This window comes from Convolutriloba macropyga, chromosome 15 (genome assembly GCF_964194025.1).
Source record: "Convolutriloba macropyga chromosome 15, txConMacr16.3, whole genome shotgun sequence".
NCBI classification, from domain to species: Eukaryota; Metazoa; Xenacoelomorpha; order Acoela; family Convolutidae; genus Convolutriloba; species Convolutriloba macropyga.
Genome location: NC_134482.1, coordinates 40,831,342 through 40,857,661, shown reverse-complemented (window position 1 = coordinate 40,857,661; position 26,320 = coordinate 40,831,342). Strand labels below are relative to the sequence as shown.

General features: G+C 31.0%; 1 protein-coding gene across 7 annotated transcripts in view; it reads left to right on the top strand.

The window, feature by feature from the left end:
* LOC142354422 (uncharacterized) overlaps nt 1-26,320 on the top strand; it is a 203,213-nt gene that overhangs the window by 154,649 nt on the left and 22,244 nt on the right. For all 7 annotated transcript variants that reach the window (XM_075406711.1, XM_075406713.1, XM_075406712.1 and 4 more), the window contains 2 exons: nt 675-875; nt 4,031-4,236. In XM_075406711.1, the coding sequence (XP_075262826.1) occupies nt 675-875; nt 4,031-4,236 (407 nt within the window). The remainder of the gene's footprint in view (nt 1-674; nt 876-4,030; nt 4,237-26,320) is intronic.

The following is a 26,320-nucleotide window of genomic DNA, read 5'->3' as shown; positions in this document are numbered from 1 at the left end:
CTCTACTTTTTTGAAATTTTTAAGGCATTTAAAAAATTTGATATGAATAGAAACCCTAAACCACTGGATACGGTCATCTATGGCGCATTATTAAATTTTGTAATATTATATCTTATACACCGGATAAAATGCGGTGAAAAATAACTTCAGGCGAGTTGATCATTTTATTTCAATTAATTTTATTAGGGCAGAGTTGATTACTTGGCAGGTGCAACTTAGGAATACGGGCCGTCCAAAACTTGATACGCCCTGTATAGTGCAGTATAGTTTTCGCAGGTACCTTATAAGTCTTAGTAGGTTTTCAAAGTTGGTAGCCTGGATAAATACCCAAAAAGTACCATGCAAAGTCTTAATATGGTCCTACTGTAAGCCAGCTGCGACTTTGCATCGAATATATATATATATATATATATATATATACAAATAAATAAATAGATATATGACGATACTAGTTATACCATAAATGTTATAACATGAGCCGTGACCATAACTCTAATTGAATTTATTCAGTTCGGGTACTTTTTTTGAATATGTATATTAAAAAGCTCAGAAATTTTAATAGACAATATCCTTTAATGATTTTGTTATAAAATTTCAACAACTTTTATCACAAACGAGTGTTAATTTGGTTGTTTGTTCTTAATTAATTTTTCATCAAATTTTTCCCGTTTTAGGAAAATTCTGCTCAGTGCGAGAACTGATGCGAGATGACGAAGTGATAGGAGGAGATGGATCTGACGAACTGGGTCTGGGTGGACCAGGTGGAGGCGGAGGAGGTGGAATGCACGCAGAGACAGTGACCAATGTGACGGAACAGGAGGTCTTGTCTAGTACTTCATCCGCCACGAAGCAAAGTGGAACTGTATCCGTCAAAAGTCAGTTCCATGTATAAAATCTATTTAAGGATCTTTTCAACAATTGACCCCCCCCCTTTGGTACCTAGTAGAGAATCGCCCCCTCCCTTTTGTGCTATGCTCTACCACAATATTACTTGGCCTACTTAGTTTAGATAGTCGAATATCAGTTTAGACGCAATTGCGAACCGCTGTTCACGGCCATGCCTCTCATCCAGTCGGAATTTTTTTTGCTTTGTATTCTAATTCGGCTAATTAACATTACATGGCGTATTTTACTGTATTCAGTTTAAATTTCGTCTCTGATTGGTTAATAAATCGCTCGTTTAAATTTTATTTAAGAATAGCCCCCTTTTTGAGGGGGCAATTGTTGAAAAGATCCATTCTTTTATTATTATTTAAAAAATTGTCGGCAGCAGCTCCTGAAAACTATCCCAGCATCAAATTGACAACAGCGTGAAAAATGATCTGGTTAATCTGAAGCTGCAAAATTTTTTAAAAATCTGGAAAAAGTCGAAGCGTCAAAGGGCATGATTCCCAGGTTGAGATGCCAAACAGACGTGACCTTTGGTCATCAAGAGCTAATAGGGGGCAATTTTGTGTCCCGTTTTCAAAGCAAGGGAGAACAAATCGAGCACAAAAAGTGTGCAACATTATTAAATAAACAGCTTTTATAAGATTTCATGCATTTTGCGGACAGCAGCGGCACTATTTAGCGTCTTTGTTTTTTGCGTTAAGAAGCCCTGCGCCACAAAAATGAAAATGTTTGTCCACCCTTCAAATAACATCATTGTATTACGCGTGTAAGAGTGCTTGCTCGGGCAGAAAGGTAAGAAAATCTAATTGGCGAATAATTAAATAAAAATTACTAGGATTATTAATAAGAGATTTTAAAGACAAATTTCTGCGGATCACTTACTCATTTATAAACTCTTGGAAAAATGGTATATAGAAGTCATTTGGTTGAAAACCTTGACAAATAATGAATTCAAAATATACCAATATCGAAATCAAGATACATTTATTAACCGCGGACTACAGTGACGAAATTTTATCACTCTTTCTCGGGCAATATCAAAATTTCCAACCACAGAAGTTCTGAAAGATGTTTCCAGTTTTGAAGCACTCGATTAACCCGCTCTGAATACTTCCGGATTTCATGTTTCCGGCCATAGCGTCGGGAAAACATTAGCAAGTGGGAATGCATAAAACCGCCAAAACAATGGTTTAGTAGCTAATGAACTTGCCCAAAAATTAGAGGTCATTTCTTAATGAGTGAGAAATTCAAAAATAAATTCAGAAGTAAATTAAACCTTTAAACAGCAACAACCGGACAGCTAGCCAAAACTTTTCAGTTTTCGGAAACGAGCAGAAAACCAGTGTTAAAATTCATTAAATATGGAGAAATTGGGAATATGAGAGCTCTTCAGCTGTCGAATCACTAAGCCAGTCGACAGAAACATTGATTTTGGGCAAAAAGATTTTGACCCCCATTTTTTGAATTTGGCTATGTGTTACCCTCAGTGGAACTGCCGTTCTACTACAGAGTTCGTTTTAATGTGATCGCAAGGCTAACAAAAGTCACCACGTACGGTATTTGCCATGTTCAAATTTAATTACTAAAAAACGTTAGGCTATCGCTACAAAAACGTACGATCAATTGAAACTGCATGTTTTCATCAAAACTTTAAGACGGTTATTTTGCTAGATCTTGCAGGATTCATGAAAGATAGACGTCTTGAACTTGCATCTTGAAAGATAAACGTTATTTGCAAGAGTCTTGCAAGATCTTGCAAGATAAACATTATTTGCACGAAGCTTACAAGATAGCTTACAATCATTTTGAACATCTGATTTACTTGAAGCGCAGTTTTTGCATGACAGATTTCATCAGTTTTACGAGAAGTATGAGACAAATTTGGATCAAGATTATAGCACACGGCAGCGCACCATTAAATTGAAAAGTTTGTTTTTTTTTAAAAAAAATTTTTTTTGGAGGAATTTTTAATTAAATCACTTAGTTTTTTAAGGGAACGTAATAAATCAAATCATTTAAATATCACATTCATATAACCAAATGTTTCTAATCTCCGGGCATCGGGAAAATATCTAAATGCTCAATAATTGAGAAAGTTTGAAAAAAAATTGTTTTGTTTACAGTCAAGTGGCTGTTATGATGGGTGAATGGCAACAACCAATCCAATTTTCAGAAAACAGTAATTCCGAAAATATTTCAAATTTTTTGAAAATCCGAATTTTGAAGATATCTGATCTTACCGCAAATAATGATGATAGCAGGGTTTCTTAGAAGATCCCAACATTCTGAATCCCACCAAAAAATTGAGTAACATCAAAATGACTGTACAGAATCTTGTTTGTTGAACCGGTGTTGCTGGGCCTCAAGAACAAACTCCGTTTTTTACCAATATTTACAAAAAAGACCAATATTTACGAAAAAAGTAATTTTTCACTCTTTTACTTGTTAACAAGAGCATTAAGCACAACAGTTTGTTCAGCAAAATTATTTTAATATACATTCATCAGATATAATTGAAATGCCAAATTTTCTCTCTAGCGGTGATATAAATACGCGGTAATCAAGAATTAGTGTTTTTAGTTGCTAATCAAAAATCCGACAGACTTTTATTGAAGTAACTGTCGACATATTTTTATTTAAGCCTAATTAACATGTTAACATGTAATATTGAAATCAATAACAAGTGCAAGTATATGTATTCTTGTTCAATAAAAAGGTTTTGCATATGTATTGTTTTGGGAAAATGGGCCTAAAAGTTGTTTTTTAGCCAGTATTATTATTTTGACGAAATGAATTTTTTCAATTGAGATTTTTCCTCCAAAGACTGATTTAGATATGTAGTTTCTACGAATTGTATTGACTGATTTTATTCTTGCCAATTGTTCCCCGTTGACAATCAAAATGGATTTTTACAGTTTTTTCTATTTTTATTTGATTTTTTCAATTTGCAGCACCCGTCACGCGATGGCAACCAGAAGGAATCACAGGAACGGCAGGGGTCCTGATGGGTCCTGATATAATAATTTTGAATGTTTTTCTCCGAATTTTTTTCCCATGAAACGACCATTTTGACTTGTTCTAAGACATTGTCTTTTTGATAGTATGTGCAACCTAAATTGACGGGTCTTTTTTAATGCAGCTGGGAGCACCCGTCACACGATGGGAACGAAAAGGAAGTCGAGGAACGGAGGGGGTCACGGAGGGAAGTATTCCGTCGGACAAGAGAGTGTGTCTCTGAGAGTGGAAAATGTCGTGGACTGGGATGTGGTGATGAACATGTACAAAGACATGCAGCACATGGATGACGATGCCCTGGAGGACAGCAGACACCAAAGTGATCATAAGGTAAAAAACATCGAACTAATTTGTAAACAAACAAGTTATTGACATAAATTTATTGACATAAATTATTTATCCGTGCTAGAAAGAGGGAATATACTGATCCAACATGCACATGTTATATAATTTGAAAATATTCCAAATCAACTATTTTCAATTGATTTTTGTATGATTTATATAAGATGAAATTATTCACGTTTATGAATGTTTTTGGATGATGTGGTATAAGGCTAAAACTCAATTAGACGAACACATTGTTTTTATTTTTACCCGTACCTAACTCAAAAGCAAATTCAGTACTGAATCAGAGTAAAAATCAGAAATTATCAGTACTGATTCAGACTCTGATTCAGGTCACATTTCGCTCTGAATTCCTCTGATTCAGAGTCTGATACAGACTCTGATTCAGACTCTGATTTTTGTCTGAATCAGACTCTGATTCAGACTCTGATTCAGACTCTGATTTTTCTCTGATTCAGACTCTGATTCAGACTCTGATTTTTCTCTGATTCAGACTCTTATTCAGACTCTGATCTTCTCTGAATTCGGGAAAAATCATAACTATGTTCATGAGCCAAGCCAGGTTTTACCATTGCTTTCGCTCTCAGGTCCTTAAAATATACAAATTCATACAATACCTGTAGAAATTGAAGAAAGTTATAAAATAGGTTGTCGGAAATCTCCTCAAGTCAAGTTAAAGACTGACTTTTTGAGATTTTCCAGTATGTTATGTGTGGTTTAAACCCTCGTCCTTTTTCATTCCGGGCTGTGGACCGGCAGTGGCGGAGTTACTGAAATAAACTCTAGGAAAACTGGTATAGCATGGTAAAAAAAAACCAAGCTTGAACAATTTTCCAAAACAAAATAAACAAAATAATGACAACTTTTTTTTCAAATAAACGTATTCTGTCCATTTCTTTTGCAGATTCACAGTTCACCTAGCCCATACAACTGGTTCTGAATCAAAAATACCGGAAAACGCTAAATTTGACAGTACCAATAAAACATTTTAAAACTGATTATAATTATAGACAAAATTGCAACTTCTTTAAATAATGACAACTTTTTTTTCAAATAAACGTATTCTGGCCATTTATTTTACAGATTCACAGTTCACATAGACCATTCAGCTGCTTCTATACCAAAAATCCCGAAAAATTGCTTTATTTCACAATACCAACAAGACCTAATTTTAAATCTGAATATAGAGAAAATTGTAACTTTTTATATAATGTTAACTTTTTCAAATAAACACATTCTGACCAAATCTTCTGCAGATTCAAAGTTCAAAATGCCCATAAAACTGGTTCTAGGCCAAAAATACCGGAAAAATAGCACTGTATCACAATACCAATAAAACCTATTTTAAAACTGATTATAATTATAGAGAAAACTGCAACTCTTTAAATAATGACAACCTTTTTTTCAAATAAGCACATTCTGACCAAATCTTTTGCAGATTCACAGTTCACATAGCCCATTCAACTGGTTCTAAACCAAAAATGCCGGAAAAAAGCATTATTTCACAATACCAATAAAACCTATTTAAAACTGATTATAGAGAAAATTGCAACTTTTTTAAATAATGACAACTTTCTTTTTCAAATAAAGGCATTCTGGCCATTTCTTTTGCAGATTCACAGTTCACGTAGTCCATTTAATTGATTCTATACCAAAAATCCCGGAAAAGTTGCATTATTTCACAATACCAATAAAACCTATTTTATAACTGATTATAAAGAAAATTGCAACTTCTTTAAATAATGACAACTTTTTTCAAATAAACGTATTCTGTCCATTTCTTTTGCAGATTCACAGTTCACCTAGCCCATACAACTGGTTCTGAATCAAAAATACCGGAAAATAGCTCTAAATCACAATACCAATAGAACCTATTTTAAAACTGATTACAGAGAAAATTGCAACTTCTTTAAATAATGATAACTTTATTTCAAATAAACGTATTCTGTCCATTTCTTTTGCAGATTCACAGTTCACATAGCCCATACAACTGGTTCTAAATCAAAAATATCGGAAAATAGCACTAAATCACAATACCAATGAAACCTATTTTAAAACTGATTATAGAGAAAATTGCAACTTCTTTAAATAATGACAACTTTTTTTCAAATAAACGTATTCTGTCCATTTCTTTTGCAGATTCACAATTCACATAGCCCATTCAACTGGTTCTAAACCAAAAATGCCGGAAAAAAGCATTATTTCACAATACCAATAAAACCTATTTAAAACTGATTATAGAGAAAATTGCAACTTCTTTAAATAATGACAACTTTTTTTTCAAATAAAGGCATTCTGGCCATTTCTTTTGCAGATTCACAGTTCACGTAGTCCATTTAATTGATTCTATACCAAAAATCCCGGAAAAGTTGCATTATTTCACAATACCAATAAAACCTATTTTATAACTGATTATAAAGAAAATTGCAACTTCTTTAAATAATGACAACTTTTTTTCAAATAAACGTATTCTGTCCATTTCTTTTGCAGATTCAAAGTTCACATAGCCCATTCAACTGGTTCTAAACCAAAAGTGCCAGAAAAATGCAATATTTGACAATACCAATAAAACCTATTTTAAAACTGATTATAGAGAAAATTGCAACTTCTTTAAATAATGACAACTTTTTTTTCAAATAAACGTATTCTGGCTATTTATTTTACAGATTCACAGTTCAAATAGCCCATACAACTAGTTCTAAACCAAAAATGCCGGAAAACGCTAAATTTCACAGTACCAATGAAACATTTTAAAACTGATTATAATTATAGAGAAAATTGCAACTTCTTTAAATAATGACAACTTTTTTTCAAATAAACGTATTCTGTCCATTTCTTTTGCAGATTCACAATTCACATTGCCCATTCAACTGTTTCTAAACCAAAAATGCCGGAAAAAAGCATTATTTCACAATACCAATAAAACCCATTTTATTACTGATTATAGAGAAAATTGCAACTTCTCTAAATAATGACGACTTTTTTTTCAAATAAACGTATTCTGGCCATTTATTTTACAGATTCACAGTTCACATAGCCCATACAACTAGTTCTAGGCTAAAAATGCCGAAAACGCTAAATTTCACAGTACCAATAAAACATTTTAAAACTGATTATAATTATAGACAAAATTGCAACTTCTTTAAATAATGACAACTTTTTTTTTCAAATAAACGTATTCTGGCCATTTATTTTACAGATTCACAGTTCACATAGCCCATACAACTAGTTCTAGGCTAAAAATGCCGAAAACGCTAAATTTCACAGTACCAATAAAACATTTTAAAACTGATTATAATTATAGACAAAATTGCAACTTCTTTAAATAATGACAACTTTTTTTTCAAATAAACGTATTCTGGCCATTTATTTTACAGATTCACAGTTCACATAGACCATTCAGCTGCTTCTATACCAAAAATCCCGAAAAATTGCTTTATTTCACAATACCAACAAGACCTAATTTTAAATCTGAATATAGAGAAAATTGTAACTTTTTATATAATGTTAACTTTTTCAAATAAACACATTCTGACCAAATCTTCTGCAGACTGCAGATTCACAGTTCAAAATGCCCATAAAACTGGTTCTAGGCCAAAAATACCGGAAAAATAGCACTGTATCACAATACCAATAAAACCTATTTTAAAACTGATTATAATTATAGAGAAAACTGCAACTCTTTAAATAATGACAACCTTTTTTTCAAATAAGCACCTTCTGACCAAATCTTTTGCAGATTCACAGTTCACATAGCCCATAAAACTAGTTCTAAACCAAAAATGCCGGAAAACGCTAAATTTGACAGTACCAATAAAACATTTTAAAACTGATTATAATTATAGAGAAAATTGCAACATCTCTAAATAATGACAACTTTTTTTTCAAATAAACGTATTCTGGCCATTTATTTTACAGATTCACAGTTCACATAGCCCATACAACTAGTTCTAAACCAAAAATGCCGGAAAACGCTAAATTTCACAGTACCAATAAAACATTTTAAAACTGATTATAATTATAGAGAAAATTGCAACATCTCTAAATAATGACAACTTTTTTTTCAAATAAACGTATTCTGGCCATTTATTTTACAGATTCACAGTTCACATAGCCCATACAACTAGTTCTAAACCAAAAATGCCGGAAAACGCTAAATTTCACAGTACCAATAAAACATTTTAAAACTGATTATAATTATAGAGAAAATTGCAACATCTCTAAATAATGACAACTTTTTTTTCAAATAAACGTATTCTGTCCATTTATTTTACAGATTCACAGTTCACATAGCCCATACAAATAGTTCTAAACCAAAAAAGCCAGAAAACGCTAAATTTCACAGTTCCAATAAAACATTTTAAAACTGATTATAATTATAGAGAAAATTGCAACATCTCTAAATAATGACAACTCTTTTTTCAAGTAAACGTATTCTGGCCATTTATTTTACAGAGTCACAGTTCACATAGCGCATACAACTAGTTCTAAACAAAAAATGCCGGAAAACGCTAAATTTCACAGTACCAAAAAAAAACATTTTAAAACTGATTATAATTATAGAGAAAATTGCAACTTCTTTAAATAATGACAACTTTTTTTTCAAATAAACGTATTCTGGCCATTTCTTTTACAGATTCACAGTTCACATAGACCATTCAACTGGTTCTAAACCAAAAACACCGGAAAAAAGCACTAAATCCCAATACCAATAAAACCTATTTTAAAACTGATTATAAGTATAGAGAAAATTGCAACTCTTTAAATAATGACAACTTTTTTTCAAATAGGCACATTCTGACCAAATCTTTTGCAGATTCACAGTTCAAATTGCCCATAAAACTGGTTCTAGGTCAAAAATACCGGAAAAATAGCACTATATCACATTACCAATAAAACCTATTTTAAAACTGATTATAATTATAGAGAAAATTGCAACTCTTCAAATAATGACAACTTTTTTTCAAATAAGCACATTCTGACCAAATTTTTTGCAGATTCACAGTTTACATAGCCCATACAACTGGTTCTAAACCAAAAATGCCGGAAAACGCTAAATTTCACAGTACCAATAAAACATTTTAAAACTGATTATAATTATAGAGAATATTGCAACTTCTTTAAATAATGACAACTTTTTTTTCAAATAAACGTATTCTGTCCATTTGTTTTGCAGATTCACAATTCACATAGCCCATTCAACTGGTTCTAAACCAAAAATGCCGGAAAAAAGCATTATTTCACAATACCAATAAAACCTATTTAAAACTGATTATAGAGAAAATTGCAACTTTTTTAAATAATGACAACTTTCTTTTTCAAATAAAGGCATTCTGGCCATTTCTTTTGCAGATTCACAGTTCACGTAGTCCATTTAATTGATTCTATACCAAAAATCCCGGAAAAGTTGCATTATTTCACAATACCAATAAAACCTATTTTATAACTGATTATAAAGAAAATTGCAACTTCTTTAAATAATGACAACTTTTTTCAAATAAACGTATTCTGTCCATTTCTTTTGCAGATTCACAGTTCACCTAGCCCATACAACTGGTTCTGAATCAAAAATACCGGAAAATAGCACTAAATCACAATACCAATAGAACCTATTTTAAAACTGATTACAGAGAAAATTGCAACTTCTTTAAATAATGATAACTTTATTTCAAATAAACGTATTCTGTCCATTTCTTTTGCAGATTCACAGTTCACATAGCCCATACAACTGGTTCTAAATCAAAAATATCGGAAAATAGCACTAAATCACAATACCAATGAAACCTATTTTAAAACTGATTATAGAGAAAATTGCAACTTCTTTAAATAATGACAACTTTTTTTCAAATAAACGTATTCTGTCCATTTCTTTTGCAGATTCACAATTCACGTAGCCCATTCAACTGGTTCTAAACCAAAAATGCCGGAAAAAAGCATTATTTCACAATACCAATAAAACCTATTTAAAACTGATTATAGAGAAAATTGCAACTTCTTTAAATAATGACAACTTTTTTTTCAAATAAAGGCATTCTGGCCATTTCTTTTGCAGATTCACAGTTCACGTAGTCCATTTAATTGATTCTATACCAAAAATCCCGGAAAAGTTGCATTATTTCACAATACCAATAAAACCTATTTTATAACTGATTATAAAGAAAATTGCAACTTCTTTAAATAATGACAACTTTTTTTCAAATAAACGTATTCTGTCCATTTCTTTTGCAGATTCAAAGTTCACATAGCCCATTCAACTGGTTCTAAACCAAAAATGCCGGAAAAAAGCATTATTTCACAATACCAATAAAACCTATTTAAAACTGATTATAGAGAAAATTGCAACTTCTTTAAATAATGACAACTTTTTTTTCAAATAAAGGCATTCTGGCCATTTCTTTTGCAGATTCACAGTTCACGTAGTCCATTTAATTGATTCTATACCAAAAATCCCGGAAAAGTTGCATTATTTCACAATACCAATAAAACCTATTTTATAACTGATTATAAAGAAAATTGCAACTTCTTTAAATAATGACAACTTTTTTTCAAATAAACGTATTCTGTCCATTTCTTTTGCAGATTCAAAGTTCACATAGCCCATTCAACTGGTTCTAAACCAAAAGTGCCAGAAAAATGCAATATTTGACAATACCAATAAAACCTATTTTAAAACTGATTATAGAGAAAATTGCAACTTCTTTAAAAAATGACAACTTTTTTTTCAAATAAACGTATTCTGGCTATTTATTTTACAGATTCACAGTTCAAATAGCCCACACAACTAGTTCTAAACCAAAAATGCCGGAAAACGCTAAATTTCACAGTACCAATGAAACATTTTAAAACTGATTATAATTATAGAGAAAATTGCAACTTCTTTAAATAATGACAACTTTTTTTCAAATAAACGTATTCTGTCCATTTCTTTTGCAGATTCACAATTCACATTGCCCATTCAACTGGTTCTAAACCAAAAATGCCGGAAAAAAGCATTATTTCACAATACCAATAAAACCCATTTTAAAACTGATTATAGAGAAAATTGCAACTTCTCTAAATAATGACAACTTTTTTTTCAAATAAACGTATTCTGGCCATTTATTTTACAGATTCACAGTTCACATAGCCCATACAACTAGTTCTAGGCTAAAAATGCCGAAAACGCTAAATTTCACAGTACCAATAAAACATTTTAAAACTGATTATAATTATAGAGAAAATTGCAACTTCTTTAAATAATGACAACTTTTTTTTCAAATAAACGTATTCTGGCCATTTATTTTACAGATTCACAGTTCACATAGACCATTCAGCTGCTTCTACACCAAAAATCCCGAAAAATTGCTTTATTTCACAATACCAACAAGACCTAATTTTAAATCTGAATATAGAGAAAATTGTAACTTTTTATATAATGTTAACTTTTTCAAATAAACACATTCTGACCAAATCTTCTGCAGGTTCACAGTTCAAAATGCCCATAAAACTGGTTCTAGGCCAAAAATACCGGAAAAATAGCACTGTATCACAATACCAATAAAACCTATTTTAAAACTGATTATAATTATAGAGAAAACTGCAACTCTTTAAATAATGACAACCTTTTTTTCAAATCAGCACATTCTGACCAAATCTTTTGCAGATTCACAGTTCACATAGCCCATAAAACTAGTTCTAAACCAAAAATGCCGGAAAACGCTAAATTTCACAGTACCAATAAAACATTTTAAAACTGATTATAATTATAGAGAAAATTGCAACATCTCTAAATAATGACAACTTTTTTTTTCAAATAAACGTATTCTGGCCATTTATTTTACAGATTCACAGTTCACATAGCCCACACAACTAGTTCTAAACCAAAAATGCCGGAAAACGCTAAATTTCACAGTACCAATGAAACATTTTAAAACTGATTATAATTATAGAGAAAATTGCAACTTCTTTAAATAATGACAACTTTTTTTCAAATAAACGTATTCTGTCCATTTCTTTTGCAGATTCACAATTCACATTGCCCATTCAACTGGTTCTAAACCAAAAATGCCGGAAAAAAGCATTATTTCACAGTACCAATAAAACCCATTTTAAAACTGATTATAGAGAAAATTGCAACTTCTCTAAATAATGACAACTTTTTTTTCAAATAAACGTATTCTGGCCATTTATTTTACAGATTCACAGTTCACATAGCCCATACAACTAGTTCTAGGCTAAAAATGCCGAAAACGCTAAATTTCACAGTACCAATAAAACATTTTAAAACTGATTATAATTATAGAGAAAATTGCAACTTCTTTAAATAATGACAACTTTTTTTTCAAATAAACGTATTCTGGCCATTTATTTTACAGATTCACAGTTCACATAGACCATTCAGCTGCTTCTATACCAAAAATCCCGAAAAATTGCTTTATTTCACAATACCAACAAGACCTAATTTTAAATCTGAATATAGAGAAAATTGTAACTTTTTATATAATGTTAACTTTTTCAAATAAACACATTCTGACCAAATCTTCTGCAGGTTCACAGTTCAAAATGCCCATAAAACTGGTTCTAGGCCAAAAATACCGGAAAAATAGCACTGTATCACAATACCAATAAAACCTATTTTAAAACTGATTATAATTATAGAGAAAACTGCAACTCTTTAAATAATGACAACCTTTTTTTCAAATCAGCACATTCTGACCAAATCTTTTGCAGATTCACAGTTCACATAGCGCATAAAACTAGTTCTAAACCAAAAATGCCGGAAAACGCTAAATTTCACAGTACCAATAAAACATTTTAAAACTGATTATAATTATAGAGAAAATTGCAACATCTCTAAATAATGACAACTTTTTTTTTCAAATAAACGTATTCTGGCCATTTATTTTACAGATTCACAGTTCACATAGCCCATACAACTAGTTCTAAACCAAAATTGCCGGAAAACGCTAAATTTCACTGTACCAATAAAACATTTTAAAACTGATTATAATTATAGAGAAAATTGCAACATCTCTAAATAATGACAACTTTTTTTTCAAATAAACGTATTCTGGCCATTTATTTTACCGATTCACAGTTCACATAGCCCATACAACTAGTTCTAAACCAAAAATGCCGGAAAACGCTAAATTTCACAGTACCAATAAAACATTTTAAAACTGATTATAATTATAGAGAAAATTGCAACATCTCTAAATAATGACAACTTTTTTTTCAAATAAACGTATTCTGTCCATTTATTTTACAGATTCACAGTTCACATAGCCCATACAACTAGTTTTAAAACAAAAATGCCGGAAAACGCTAAATTTCACAGTACCAATAAAACATTTTAAAACTGATTATAATTATAGAGAAAATTGCAACATCTCTAAATAATGACAACTCTTTTTTCAAGTAAACGTATTCTGGCCATTTATTTTACAGAGTCACAGTTCACATAGCGCATACAACTAGTTCTAAACAAAAAATGCCGGAAAACGCTAAATTTCACAGTACCAAAAAAAAACATTTTAAAACTGATTATAATTATAGAGAAAATTGCAACTTCTTTAAATAATGACAACTTTTTTTTCAAATAAACGTATTCTGGCCATTTCTTTTACAGATTCACAGTTCACATAGACCATTCAGGTGCTTATATACCAAAAATCCCGAAAAATTGCATTATTTCGCAATACCAACAAGACCTAATTTTAAATCTGAATATAGAGAAAACTGCGACTTCTTTATATAATGTTAACTTTTTTTCAAATAAACACATTCTGACCAAATCTTCTGCAGATTCACAGTTCAAATTGCCCATAAAACTGGTTCTAGGTCAAAAATACCGGAAAAATAGCACTATATCACATTACCAATAAAACCTATTTTAAAACTGATTATAATTATAGAGAAAATTGCAACTCTTTAAATAATGACAACTTTTTTTCAAATAAGCACATTCTGACCAAATTTTTTGCAGATTCACAGTTTACATAGCCCATACAACTGGTTCTAAACCAAAAATGCCGGAAAACGCTAAATTTCACAGTACCAATAAAACATTTTAAAACTGATTATAATTATAGAGAATATTGCAACTTCTTTAAATAATGACAACTTTTTTTTCAAATAAACGTATTCTGTCCATTTCTTTTGCAGATTCACAGTTCACATAGCCCATTCAACTGGTTCTAAACCAAAAACACCGGAAAAAAGCACTAAATCACAATACCAATAAAACCTATTTTAAAACTGATTATAAGTATAGAGAAAATTGCAACTCTTTAAATAATGACAACTTTTTTTCAAATAGGCACATTCTGACCAAATCTTTTGCAGATTCACAGTCCACATAGCCCATACAACTGGTTCTAAATCAAAAATACCGAAAAATAGCACTATATCACAATATCAATAAAACCTATTTTAAAACTGATTATAATTATAGAGAAAATTGCAACTTCTTTAAAAAATGACAACTTTTTTTCAAATAGGCACATTCTGACCAAATCTTTTGCGGACTCACAGTTCACATAGCCCATACAACTGGTTCTAAATCAAAAATACCGGAAAATAGCACTATATCACAATACCAATAAAACCTATTTTAAAACTGAATATAGAGAAAATTGCAACTTCTTTGTATAATGTTAACTTTTTTTCAAATAAATACATTCTGACCAAATCTTTTGCAGATTCACAGTTCACATAACCCATACAACTAGTTCTAAACCAAAAATACCGGAAAAAGGCAATATTTCACAATACCAATAAAACCTGTTTTAAAAATGATTATAGAGAAAATTTCAACTTCTCTAAATAATGACAACTTTTTTTCAAATAAACGCATTTTGACTATTTCTTTGGCAGATTCACAGTTCACATAGTCCATTCATTTGCTTCTATACCAAAAATACAGGAAAATAGCAATATTTCACAATACTAACAAAACCTATTTTAAAACAGATTATAGAGAAAATTGCAACTTCTTTAAATAATGACAACTTTTTTTTCAAATAAACGTATTCTAGTCGTTTCTTTTATAGTTTCACAATTCACAAAGACCATAAAACTAGTTCTAAATCAAAAATACAGGAAAATAGCAATATTTCACAATACCAATAAACCTACTGTAAAGTGACTAAAGAGAAAATTGCAACTTCCTTACATAATTACAACTTCTTTCAAATAAACGCACACTGACCAAATCTTTTACTGATTCACAGTCCTCATGGCCCATGCAGTTGCTACTACACCAAAAATCCCAGAAAAAAGAAAAGCAATATTTCACAATACTAATAAACCCTTTTTTAAAACTGATTATAGAGAAAATTGCAATTTCTTTAAATAATGACAAGTTTTTTTCAAATAAACGCATTCTGACCAAATCTTTTGCAGGTTCACAGTTCACCTCGCTCATATAACTTGTTCTAAATCAAAAATACCGGAAAAAAGCACTATATCACAATACCAATAAAACCTATTTTAAAACTGATTATAATTATAGAGAAAATTGCAACTCTTTAAATAATGACAACTTTTTTTAAAATAAGCTTATTCTGACCATATCTTTTGCAGATTCACAGTCCTCATAAACCATTAGGTTGATTCTATACCAAAAAACCGGAAAATAGCAATTTTTCACAATACTAATAAAACCTTTTTTAAAACTGAATATAGAGAAAATTGCAACTTCTTTATATAATGTTAACTTTTTTTTCAAATAAACACATTCTGACCAAAGCTTTTTCAGATTCAAAGTTCACCTAGCCCATGCAACTGGTTCTAAATCAAAAATACCGGAAAATAGCACTATATCACAATACCAAAAAAACCTATTTTAAAACTGATTATAGGGAAAATTGCAACTTCTTTAAATAATGACAACTTTTTTTCAAATAAACATATTCTGTCGATTTCTTTTGCAGATTCGCAGTTCACATAACCTATACAACTAGTTCTAAACCAAAAATGACGGAAAAAGCTAAATTTCACAGTACCAATAAAACCTATTTTAAAACTGATTATAAGTATAGAGAAAATTGCAACTCTTTAAACAATGACAACTTTTTTTCAAATAGGCACATTCTGACCAAATCTTTTGCAGATTCACAGTCCACATAACCCATACAACTGGTTCTAAATCAAAAATACCGGAAAATAGCACTATATCACAATACCAATAAAACCTATTTTAAAACTGATTATAATTATAGAGAAAATTGCAACTTCTTTAAATAATGACAACTTTTTTCAAATAAACGTATTCTGGCCATTTCTTTTACAGATTCACAGTTTACATAGACAATTCAGTTGCTTCTATTCCAAAAATCCCGAAAAATTGCATTATTTCACAATACCAATAAAACCTATTTTAAAACTGATTATAGAGAAAATTGCAACTTCTTTAAACAATGACAACTTTTTTTTCAAATAAACGCATTCTGGCCATTTCTTTTTCAGATTCACAGTTCACATAGTCAATTTAGTTGATTCCATACCAAAAATCCCGGAAAATTAAATTATTTCACAATACCATTAAAACCTATTTTAAAAGTGGTAATAGAGAAAAATGTAACTTCTTTAAATAATGACAAGTTTTTTTCAAATAAACGCATTCTGACCAAATCTTTTGCAGGTTCACAGTTCACCTCGCTCATATAACTTGTTCTAAATCAAAAATACCGGAAAAAAGCACTATATCACAATACCAATAAAACCTATTTTAAAACTGATTATAATTATAGAGAAAATTGCAACTCTTTAAATAATGACAACTTTTTTTAAAATAAGCTTATTCTGACCATATCTTTTGCAGATTCACAGTCCTCAAACTCCATTCAGTTTCTTCTATACCAAAAATCTCGGAAAAAGGCAATATTTCACAGAACCGACAAAACCTATTTTAAAACTGATTATAGAGAAAATTATAACTTGTTTACATAATGACAACTTTTTTCAAATGAGCACATTTTGACCAAATCTTTTGCAGATTCACAGTCCTCATAAACCATTATGGTTATTATGGTTATTATGGTTATTAAACCATTAGGTTGATTCTATACCAAAAAACCGGAAAATAGCAATTTTTCACAATACTAATAAAACCTTTTTTAAAACTGAATATAGAGAAAATTGCAACTTCTTTATATAAAGTTAACTTTTTTTTCAAATAAACACATTCTGACCAAATCTTTTTCAGATTCAAAGTTCACCTATCCCATGCAACTGAATCTAAATCAAAAATACCGGAAAATAGCACTATATCACAATACCAAAAAAACCTATTTTAAAACTGATTATAGAGAAAATTGCAACTTCTTTAAATAATGACAACTTTTTTTCAAATAAACATATTCTGTCGATTTCTTTTGCAGATTCGCAGTTCACATAACCTATACAACTAGTTCTAAACCAAAAATGATGGAAAAAGCTAAATTTCACAGTACCAATAAAACCTATTTTAAAACTGATTATAAGTATAGAGAAAATTGCAACTCTTTAAATAATGACAACTTTTTTTCAAATAGGCACATTCTGACCAAATCTTTTGCAGATTCACAGTCCACATAACCCATACAACTGGTTCTAAATCAAAAATACCGGAAAATAGCACTATATCACAATACCAATAAAACCTATTTTAAAACTGATTATAATTATAGAGAAAATTGCAACTTCTTTAAATAATGACAACTTTTTTCAAATAAACGTATTCTGGCCATTTCTTTTACAGATTCACAGTTTACATAGACAATTCAGTTGCTTCTATTCCAAAAATCCCGAAAAATTGCATTATTTCACAATACCAATAAAACCTATTTTAAAACTGATTATAGAGAAAATTGCAACTTCTTTAAACAATGACAACTTTTTTTTCAAATAAACGCATTCTGGCCATTTCTTTTTCAAATTCACAGTTCACATAGTCCATTTAGTTGATTCCATACCAAAAATCCCGGAAAATTAAATTATTTCACAATACCATTAAAACCTATTTTAAAAGTGGTTATAGAGAAAAATGCAACTTCTTTAAATAATGACAACTTTTTTTCAAATAAACGCATTCTGGGCATTTCTTTTGCATATTCACAGTTCACATAGTCCATTTAGTTGATTCTATACCAAAAATCCCGGAAAATTGCATTATTTCACAATACCAATAAAACCTATTTTAGAACTGATTATAGAGAAAATTGCAACTTCTTTAAATAATGACAACTTTTTTTTCAAATAAACGTATTCTGTATATTTCTTTTGCAGAATCACAGTTCACATAGCCCATACAAATGGTTCTAAACAAAAAAACGCCGGAAAAAAGCATTATTTCACAATACCAATAAAACCTATTTTAAAAGTGATTATAGAGAAAATTGCAACTTCTTTAAATAATGACAACTTTTTTTCAAAAAAACGTATTCTGCCATTTCTTTTGCAGATTCATAGTTCACATAGCCCATAAAATTAGGTATCATTCTAAAAATCCCAGAGAAAATTAATATTTCACTATACCACAACGACCTATTTTTAAAAAAGTTTATAGAAAAAAGTGCAACTCCTTCATATAATGACAACTTTCTCCAAATGAACACATTTTGACTAATTTTTTTGCAGTATAATAGCTTAAATAGCCCATACTAGACCCAAAACCGGTAATAGACCCGAAATCCCAGAAAAAATCAAGATTTCACTATACCACAACGACCAATTTTTAAACTGATTATCGAGAAAATAACAAATTTTTCTTCGTATGAACACATTCAGACCAAATCTTTTGCAGATTCACATTTTATTAAACTTAAAATCTGAGCAAAAAATCAGGCGAAAGTAAAGTTTAAATTTGAAGATTAAGATTGTAATCTACAACGGCTTTACATACTTGTCAGCGAACACATTTTTTTAAAATTTATGTCCTTATTTGGTTTTTTTCGTTTGTTTAATGTCCTCCAACGACGCCTCAAAGTCAGGCGCCACACAAAGTCCCAGCTTGCCCACAACAATTCACACTGGGGGCGATGTTTCATTTCCTCAAAAGTATACTGGCAGTCCGCGGGAGTCAAAAAATTGACCCAAACTTCAAATTTTCCATGTTTTTTGTTTTTGTTTTTTGCATTTAAAAAACATACGCTATGCACCCGAGGATATAACTTCTTTAACTCAAACTTGGCTGGTCCGAACGCTTTTTTTTTCGTTTGGCTCAAAATTGCGGAACTTGAAAGAGATTGGATGGTGATATGGATTCTCTTTGCCACTCTTTTTTGTCCGTACAGGTTGACGATTTTTATGCTGAAACAGATCCTATATTGACTAAACTCTCATTCAGAAAAATCCTGTTTCTAAGATTCACAATTCACATAGCCCAAACAACTGGTTCTACACCAAAAAAAGCGGAAAATAAAATTATTACACAATACCAATAAACCTATTTTAAAAATGACTATAGAGATAATTGCAACTTCCTTACATAATTACAACTTCTTTCAAATAAACGTATACAGACCAAATCTTTTACTGACTGAGACTCCTGAAGGCCCATACAGTTGCTACTTCACCAAAAATCACAGAAAAAAGAAAAGCAATACTTCACAATACCAATAAAACCTGTTTTAAAACTGATTATAGAGAAAATTGCGACTTGTTTAAATAATGACAACTTTTTTTAAAATAAACACATTCTGACCAAATCTTTTGCAGATTCAGAGTCCATATAGCTCATACAACTGGTTCTAAACCAAACAAACCGGAAAAAAGCAATATTTCGCGAAACCAATAAAATCTATTTTTAAAAATGATTATAGAGAAAATGCACCTTCTTTCAATAATGACAACTTTTTTTCAAATAAACGCATTCTGGCCATTTATTTTAGAGATTCACAATTCACATAGCCCATACAACTGGTTCTAAGCCAAAAATGCCGGAAAAAAGCTTTTTTTCACAATACCAAAAAAACCTATTTTAAAACTGATTATAGAGAAAATTGCAACTTCTTTAAGTAATGACAACTTTTTTCAAATAAACGCATTCTGGCCATTTCTTTAGCAGATTCACAGTTCACATAATACACTCAGTTGCATCTATACCAAAAATTCCGGAAAATTGCATTATTTCACAATACCAGTAAGACCTAATTTTACAACGGATTGTAGAGAAAATACACCTTCTTTAAACAATGACAACTTTTTTTTAAATAAACGCATTCTGGCCATTTATTTAGAGATTCACAATTCACATAGCCCATACAATTAGTTCTAAACCAAAAACACCGGAAAAAAGCAATATTTCACAAAACCACTAAAACCTATTTTTAAAAATGATCATAGAGAAAAGGCAACTTCTTTAAACAATGACAACTTTTTTTCAAATAAACACATTCTGACCAAATCTTTTGCAGATTCACAGATCAAATAGCCCACGCAACTGGTTCTAAACCAAAAATACCGGAAAAAAGCAATATTTCACAATACCAATAAAACCTATTTTTAAAAATGATTATAGAGAAAATGCAACTTCTTTAAATAATGACAACTTTTTTTTTCAAATAAGCGTATTCTGGCCATTTATTTTACAGATTCACATTTCACATAGCCCATATAACTAGTTCTTAACCAAAAAAGCCGGAAAAAAGCAAAATTTCACAGTACCAATAAAACCTATTTTAAAACTGATTATAATTATAGAGAAAATTGCAACTTCCTTAAATAATGACAACTTTTTTTCAACTAAACACATTCTGACCGAATCCTTTGTTGATTCACAGTTCTCATACTCCATTCAGTTGCATCTGTACCAAAAATCCCGGAAAATAGCAAAGTTTATCAATACCAATAAAACCTATTTTAAAACTGATTATAGAGAAAATTATAACTTGCTTACATAATGACAACTTTTTTTCAAATAAGCACATTCTGACCAAATCTTTTGAAGATTCACAGTTCACATAGTCCATTCAGTTGCTTCTATGACAAAAATCCCGGAAAATTGCATTATTTAACAATACCAAAAAAAACCTATTTTAAAACTGATTATAGAGAAAATTGCATCTTCTTTAAATAATGACAACTTTTTTTCAAATAAACGTATTCTGGCCATTTATTTTGCAGAATCACAGTTTACAAAGCCCATACAACTAGTTCTAAACCAAAAATGCCGGAAAAAGCTAAATTTCACCGTACCAATAAAACCTATCTTAAAACTGATTATAATTATAGAGAAAATTGCAACTTCTTTAAATAATGACAACTTTTTTTTCAAATAAGCGTATTCTGGCCATTTAGTTTGCAGATTCATAGTTCAAATAGCCCCTACAACTAGTTCTAAACCAAAAAAGCCGGAAAAAGCAAAATTTCACAGTACCAATAAAACCTATTTTAAAACTGATTATAATTATAGAGAAAATTGCAACTCTCTAAATAATGACAACTTTTTTTTTCAAATGAACGCATTCTGACTAAATCTTTTGCAGATTCACAGTTCACATAACCCATACAGCTGGTTCTAAATCAAAAATACCGGAAAATAGCACTATATCACAATACCGATAAAACCTATTTTAAAACTGATTATAGAGAAAATTGCAACTTCTTTAAATAATGACAACTTTTTTTCAAATAAACGTATTCTGTCCATTTCTTTTGCAGATTCACAGTTCACATAACCCGTACAGCTGGTTCTAAATCAGAAATACCGGAAAATAGCACTATATCACAATACCAATAAAACCTATTTTAAAATTGATTATAGAGAAAATTATAACTTCCTTAAATAATGACAACTTTTTTTCAAATAAACACATTCTGACCAAATCTTTTGCAGATTCACAGTCCACATAGCCCATACAACTAGTTTTAAACCAAAAATACCGGAAAAAACTAATTTTCACAGTACCAATAAAACCAATTTCAAAGCTGATTATAATTATAGAGAAAATTGCAACTCTTTAAATAATGACAACTTTTTTTTAAATAAGCACATTCTGACCCAACCTATTGCAGATTCACAGTCCATATAGCCCATACAACTGGTTCTAAACCAAAAATACCGGAAAAAACAATATTTCCGAGACCAATAAGACCTATTTTAAAACTGATTATAGAGAAAATTATAACTTCCTCAAATAATGACAACTTTTTTTCAAAAAAACACATTCTGACCAAATCTTTTGCAGATTCAGGCCGCATAGCCCATACAAATAGTTTTAAACCAAAAATGCCGGAAAAAAGCAATATTTCACAATACCATTGAAACCTATTTTAAAACTGACTATAGAGAAAATTATAACTTCCTTAAAAAATGACAACTTTTTTTCAAATAAACACATTCTGACCAAATCTTTTGCAGATTCACAGTTCACATAGCCCATACAGATGGTTCTAAATCAAAAATACCGGAAAATAGCACTATATCACAGTACCGATAAAACCTATTTTAAAACTGATTATAGAGAAAATTGCAACTTCTTTAAATAATGACAACTTTTTCTCAAATAAACGTATTCTGTCCATTTCTTTTGCAGATTCACAGTTCAAATAGCCTATGCAACTAGTTCTAAACCAAAAATGCCGGAAAAGCAAAATTTCACAGTACCAATGAAACCTATTTTAAAACTGATTATAATTATAGAGAAAATTGCAACTCTTTAAATAATGACAAATTTTTTTTCAAATAAACGCAATCTGACCAAATATTTTGCAGATTCACGGTTCACATAGCCCATACAGCTGGTTCTCAATCAAAAATACCGGAAAATAGCACTATATCACAATACCGATAAAACCTATTTTAAAACTAATTATAGAGAAAATTGCAACTTCTTTAAATAATGACAACTTTTTTTTTCAAATAAACGTATTCTGGCAATTTCTTTGCCAGATTCACGGTTCACATAGGCCATACAACTAGTTCTAAAGCAAAAAAACCGGAAAAAAGCAAAACTTCACAGTACCAATAAAACTTATTTTAAAACTGATTATAATTATAGAGAAAATTGCAGCTCTTTAAATAATGACAACTTTTTTTTTCAAATAAACGCATTCTGACCAAATTTTTTGCAGATTCACAGTTCACATAGCCCATACAGCTGGTTCTAAATCAAAAATACCGGAAAAAAGCAATATTCCACAATACCAAAAAAACCCTTTTTTAACACTGATTATAGAGAAAATTATAACTTCCTTAAATAATGACAACATTTTTTCAAACAAACACATTCTGACCAAATCTTTTGCAGATTCACAGTCCACATAGCCCATACAACTAGTTCTAAACCAGAAATGTCGGAAAAAAGCAATGTTTCACAATACCAATAAAACTTGTTTTAAAACTGATTATAGAGAAAATTGCAACTTCTTAATTGCAACTTCTTCAAATAACGACAACTTTTTTTCAAATAAACGTATTCTGTCCATTTCTTTTACAGATTCACAGTTCACATAGTCCATTCAGTTGCTTCTATAACAAAAATACCGAAAAATTGCATTATTTCACAATACCAATAAAAACTATTTTAAAACTGATTATAGAGAAAATTGCATCTTCTTTAAATAATGACAACTTTTTTTCATATAAACGTATTCTGGCCATTTAGTTCACAGATTCACAGTTCACATAGTCCATACAACTGGTTCTAAATCAAAAATACCGCAGAACAGCAAAATTTCACAATACCAGTAAAACCTATTTAAACTGATTATATAGAAAATGGCAACTTCTTTAAATAATGACAACTTTCTAACCATTTCCATCCTTTTAAACGCATTCTAACCTAACTTTTTGAAGATTCACAGTACATAGACTCAAAAACTGACCTTAGACCAAAATACCGGAAAAAGCAATATAACACTAAACCACCACGACCTATTTTAAAACTGATTGATTACAGGGAAAATTGCAACTTCTTTACATAATGTCAAACTTTTCAAATGAACACATTCTGACCAAATCTTTTGAAGATTCACAGTACTCAAGGACCATCTAAAAACTGAAATATTTCACTATACCTCTACGATCTATTATAAAACCCAATATTTCACTAAAAAATTTAAATTACATTCAGCAACAAGATACAAAATGAAACGAAGAGTAGCAAAACAAAAAAATGTCAAGATTGTTAAGAATGTTCGAAAACAGAACAAAGTTTCATGACAAGAGACTCCGCGTTTCTCATGTTGGGCAGTCGTACTCGAAAAACTTTCCGCAACGTCTCTAAATTGGCAAAAACTTCTTCAGTTGTTGACCTGACACGAAACAGATAGCCTTTAACAGTGCCTAACTCTTCAATAATTTGGTACTTCTGAATAACAGCTTTAACTCTTCCATGATAGGGCTCACCAGGTATCGACACAAAATACATTATTTGACCAAAGGCTGTCTCAGAGTTCAAAGAAAACGCAACAAAACTGTTGCAATCTCCTGACATTGGTGCGCGCGAAAAACTAGGAGAATCGAAATAAACGTTTCCGAAATATTGCCTATTGAAGAAGGAAGCATTAGGATAACAAGCTCTCCCCTCAAGCAATGAATCCGTTTCTCTCATTGCGTGATCCAGATGTTCTCTTTCCAGAACTTCAGTGCCTAACAATTGATTCCATAAATCAGAAATTTGTTCAATTTCAATACTTAAGTCATGGAAACGTTTTAATTGCAAAAATCTGCGACAAATGACTTCGAGTTCATGATGAGAGCCCGTGAGTACTTGACTCAGAATTCTATTTGCAGACTCAAAGCTCATTGCAGAGCAAGTGAACAGCGGTCCGAATCGCCTCACTTGATCAGCTAAATGACGAACTGAATCCATATTGATTGTTTCAATTTTTGCATTTCCGCCGAAAGTGTCAACAACGTTTTCGCAGAACTGTTTGAGCAAGCTTTCAGCCATTTTTACATTGCCTGAAGAACTGTTTTCCATTAGAAGTCGCAGACTATACACGAGAATGGACATCTGTTCTTATAAAGAATTCTGAATGGTTTCAAAAAAATCAATTGGACCTACATAGAAAAGCCAATTGAAAACTTCATTGGCTTTGAACTGAGGTAACTCATCTAGACACCGAATTTTTCTGGAGAAGGCACTCATTTCACGTGGGCATGCCAGGTTTTGAACTCGTTCGTCTATTTTTTGCTTAACACCAAAACTCATGCTCTTCGCAATGAATTTCAAAAAAATCATTGAAAACACCCAACAAAATGCAGTGCATGTAATCGATTGGAGCAGCTAATGGCAAATCATTTATTTTGACGAAAATGCACTACGCCCTTTTATACCAGCAACATTTCTGAAAAGACCGGAACGGCCATATTCAGCAATTTCAACGTACTTGTCGTTAGTTTCTGGTTCCCGAATTTCAGCCTGTTGATTATGTGGATAATAGGAGTGGGTTCGACCAATCGTAGTACCTTCAGCGAAACAGTAATGGAAACCAATGTAACCGTTGAGTTGAAACATTTTAAGAATGTGGGGTTTTGCTACTAAGTCTGACACAAGCAGGACTGTTTTAAGTTTGGCAGTGTTTTCCAAATTGTCCGAGTCAAGAACCTCAATATCTGACACCAATTCAACACGAAGATGCGGCACAATATCAACCCAGTTCGGCGTTTCAACTCCTACATAAAGCGCAGCTAAAATAATTTTGTTTCTACTCATCCGTAGTTTTGGAGGCAGGTCAGCTATTTGTAACCAGACGGGCCATAGGTCTTTCTTAAAAGTAGACTTTTTAATGCTAACTCCATCCGTTGACAGTATGAGACTCAGACGTATTGACTTATTTTCATCAATTTCAGCAATGGGGGCTATTGATTCGTTCAGGTCATTTTCCTTATATTCTTTACGAAATGTCGAATAATTCAAAATCTGAGTCAAATTCCGGCCAACGATTTGAGAAATTTGGTTGCGAAAATTTAATACACAGAAAGCATAAGATTCCGCTTTTTTCTTTGTTCTTACGGCCGATTCAAAGTTCTCCTTTACTTTCCGCACAAACGCGTGACCAGAGGGGAGGCAGTTATCCTGAGGTAGCAAAGCTTAATTCGAAGAATGCAACAGAACAGACCCTTCATCAGTAAGATGCAGCTTGGAGCAAAGCAGCTCAA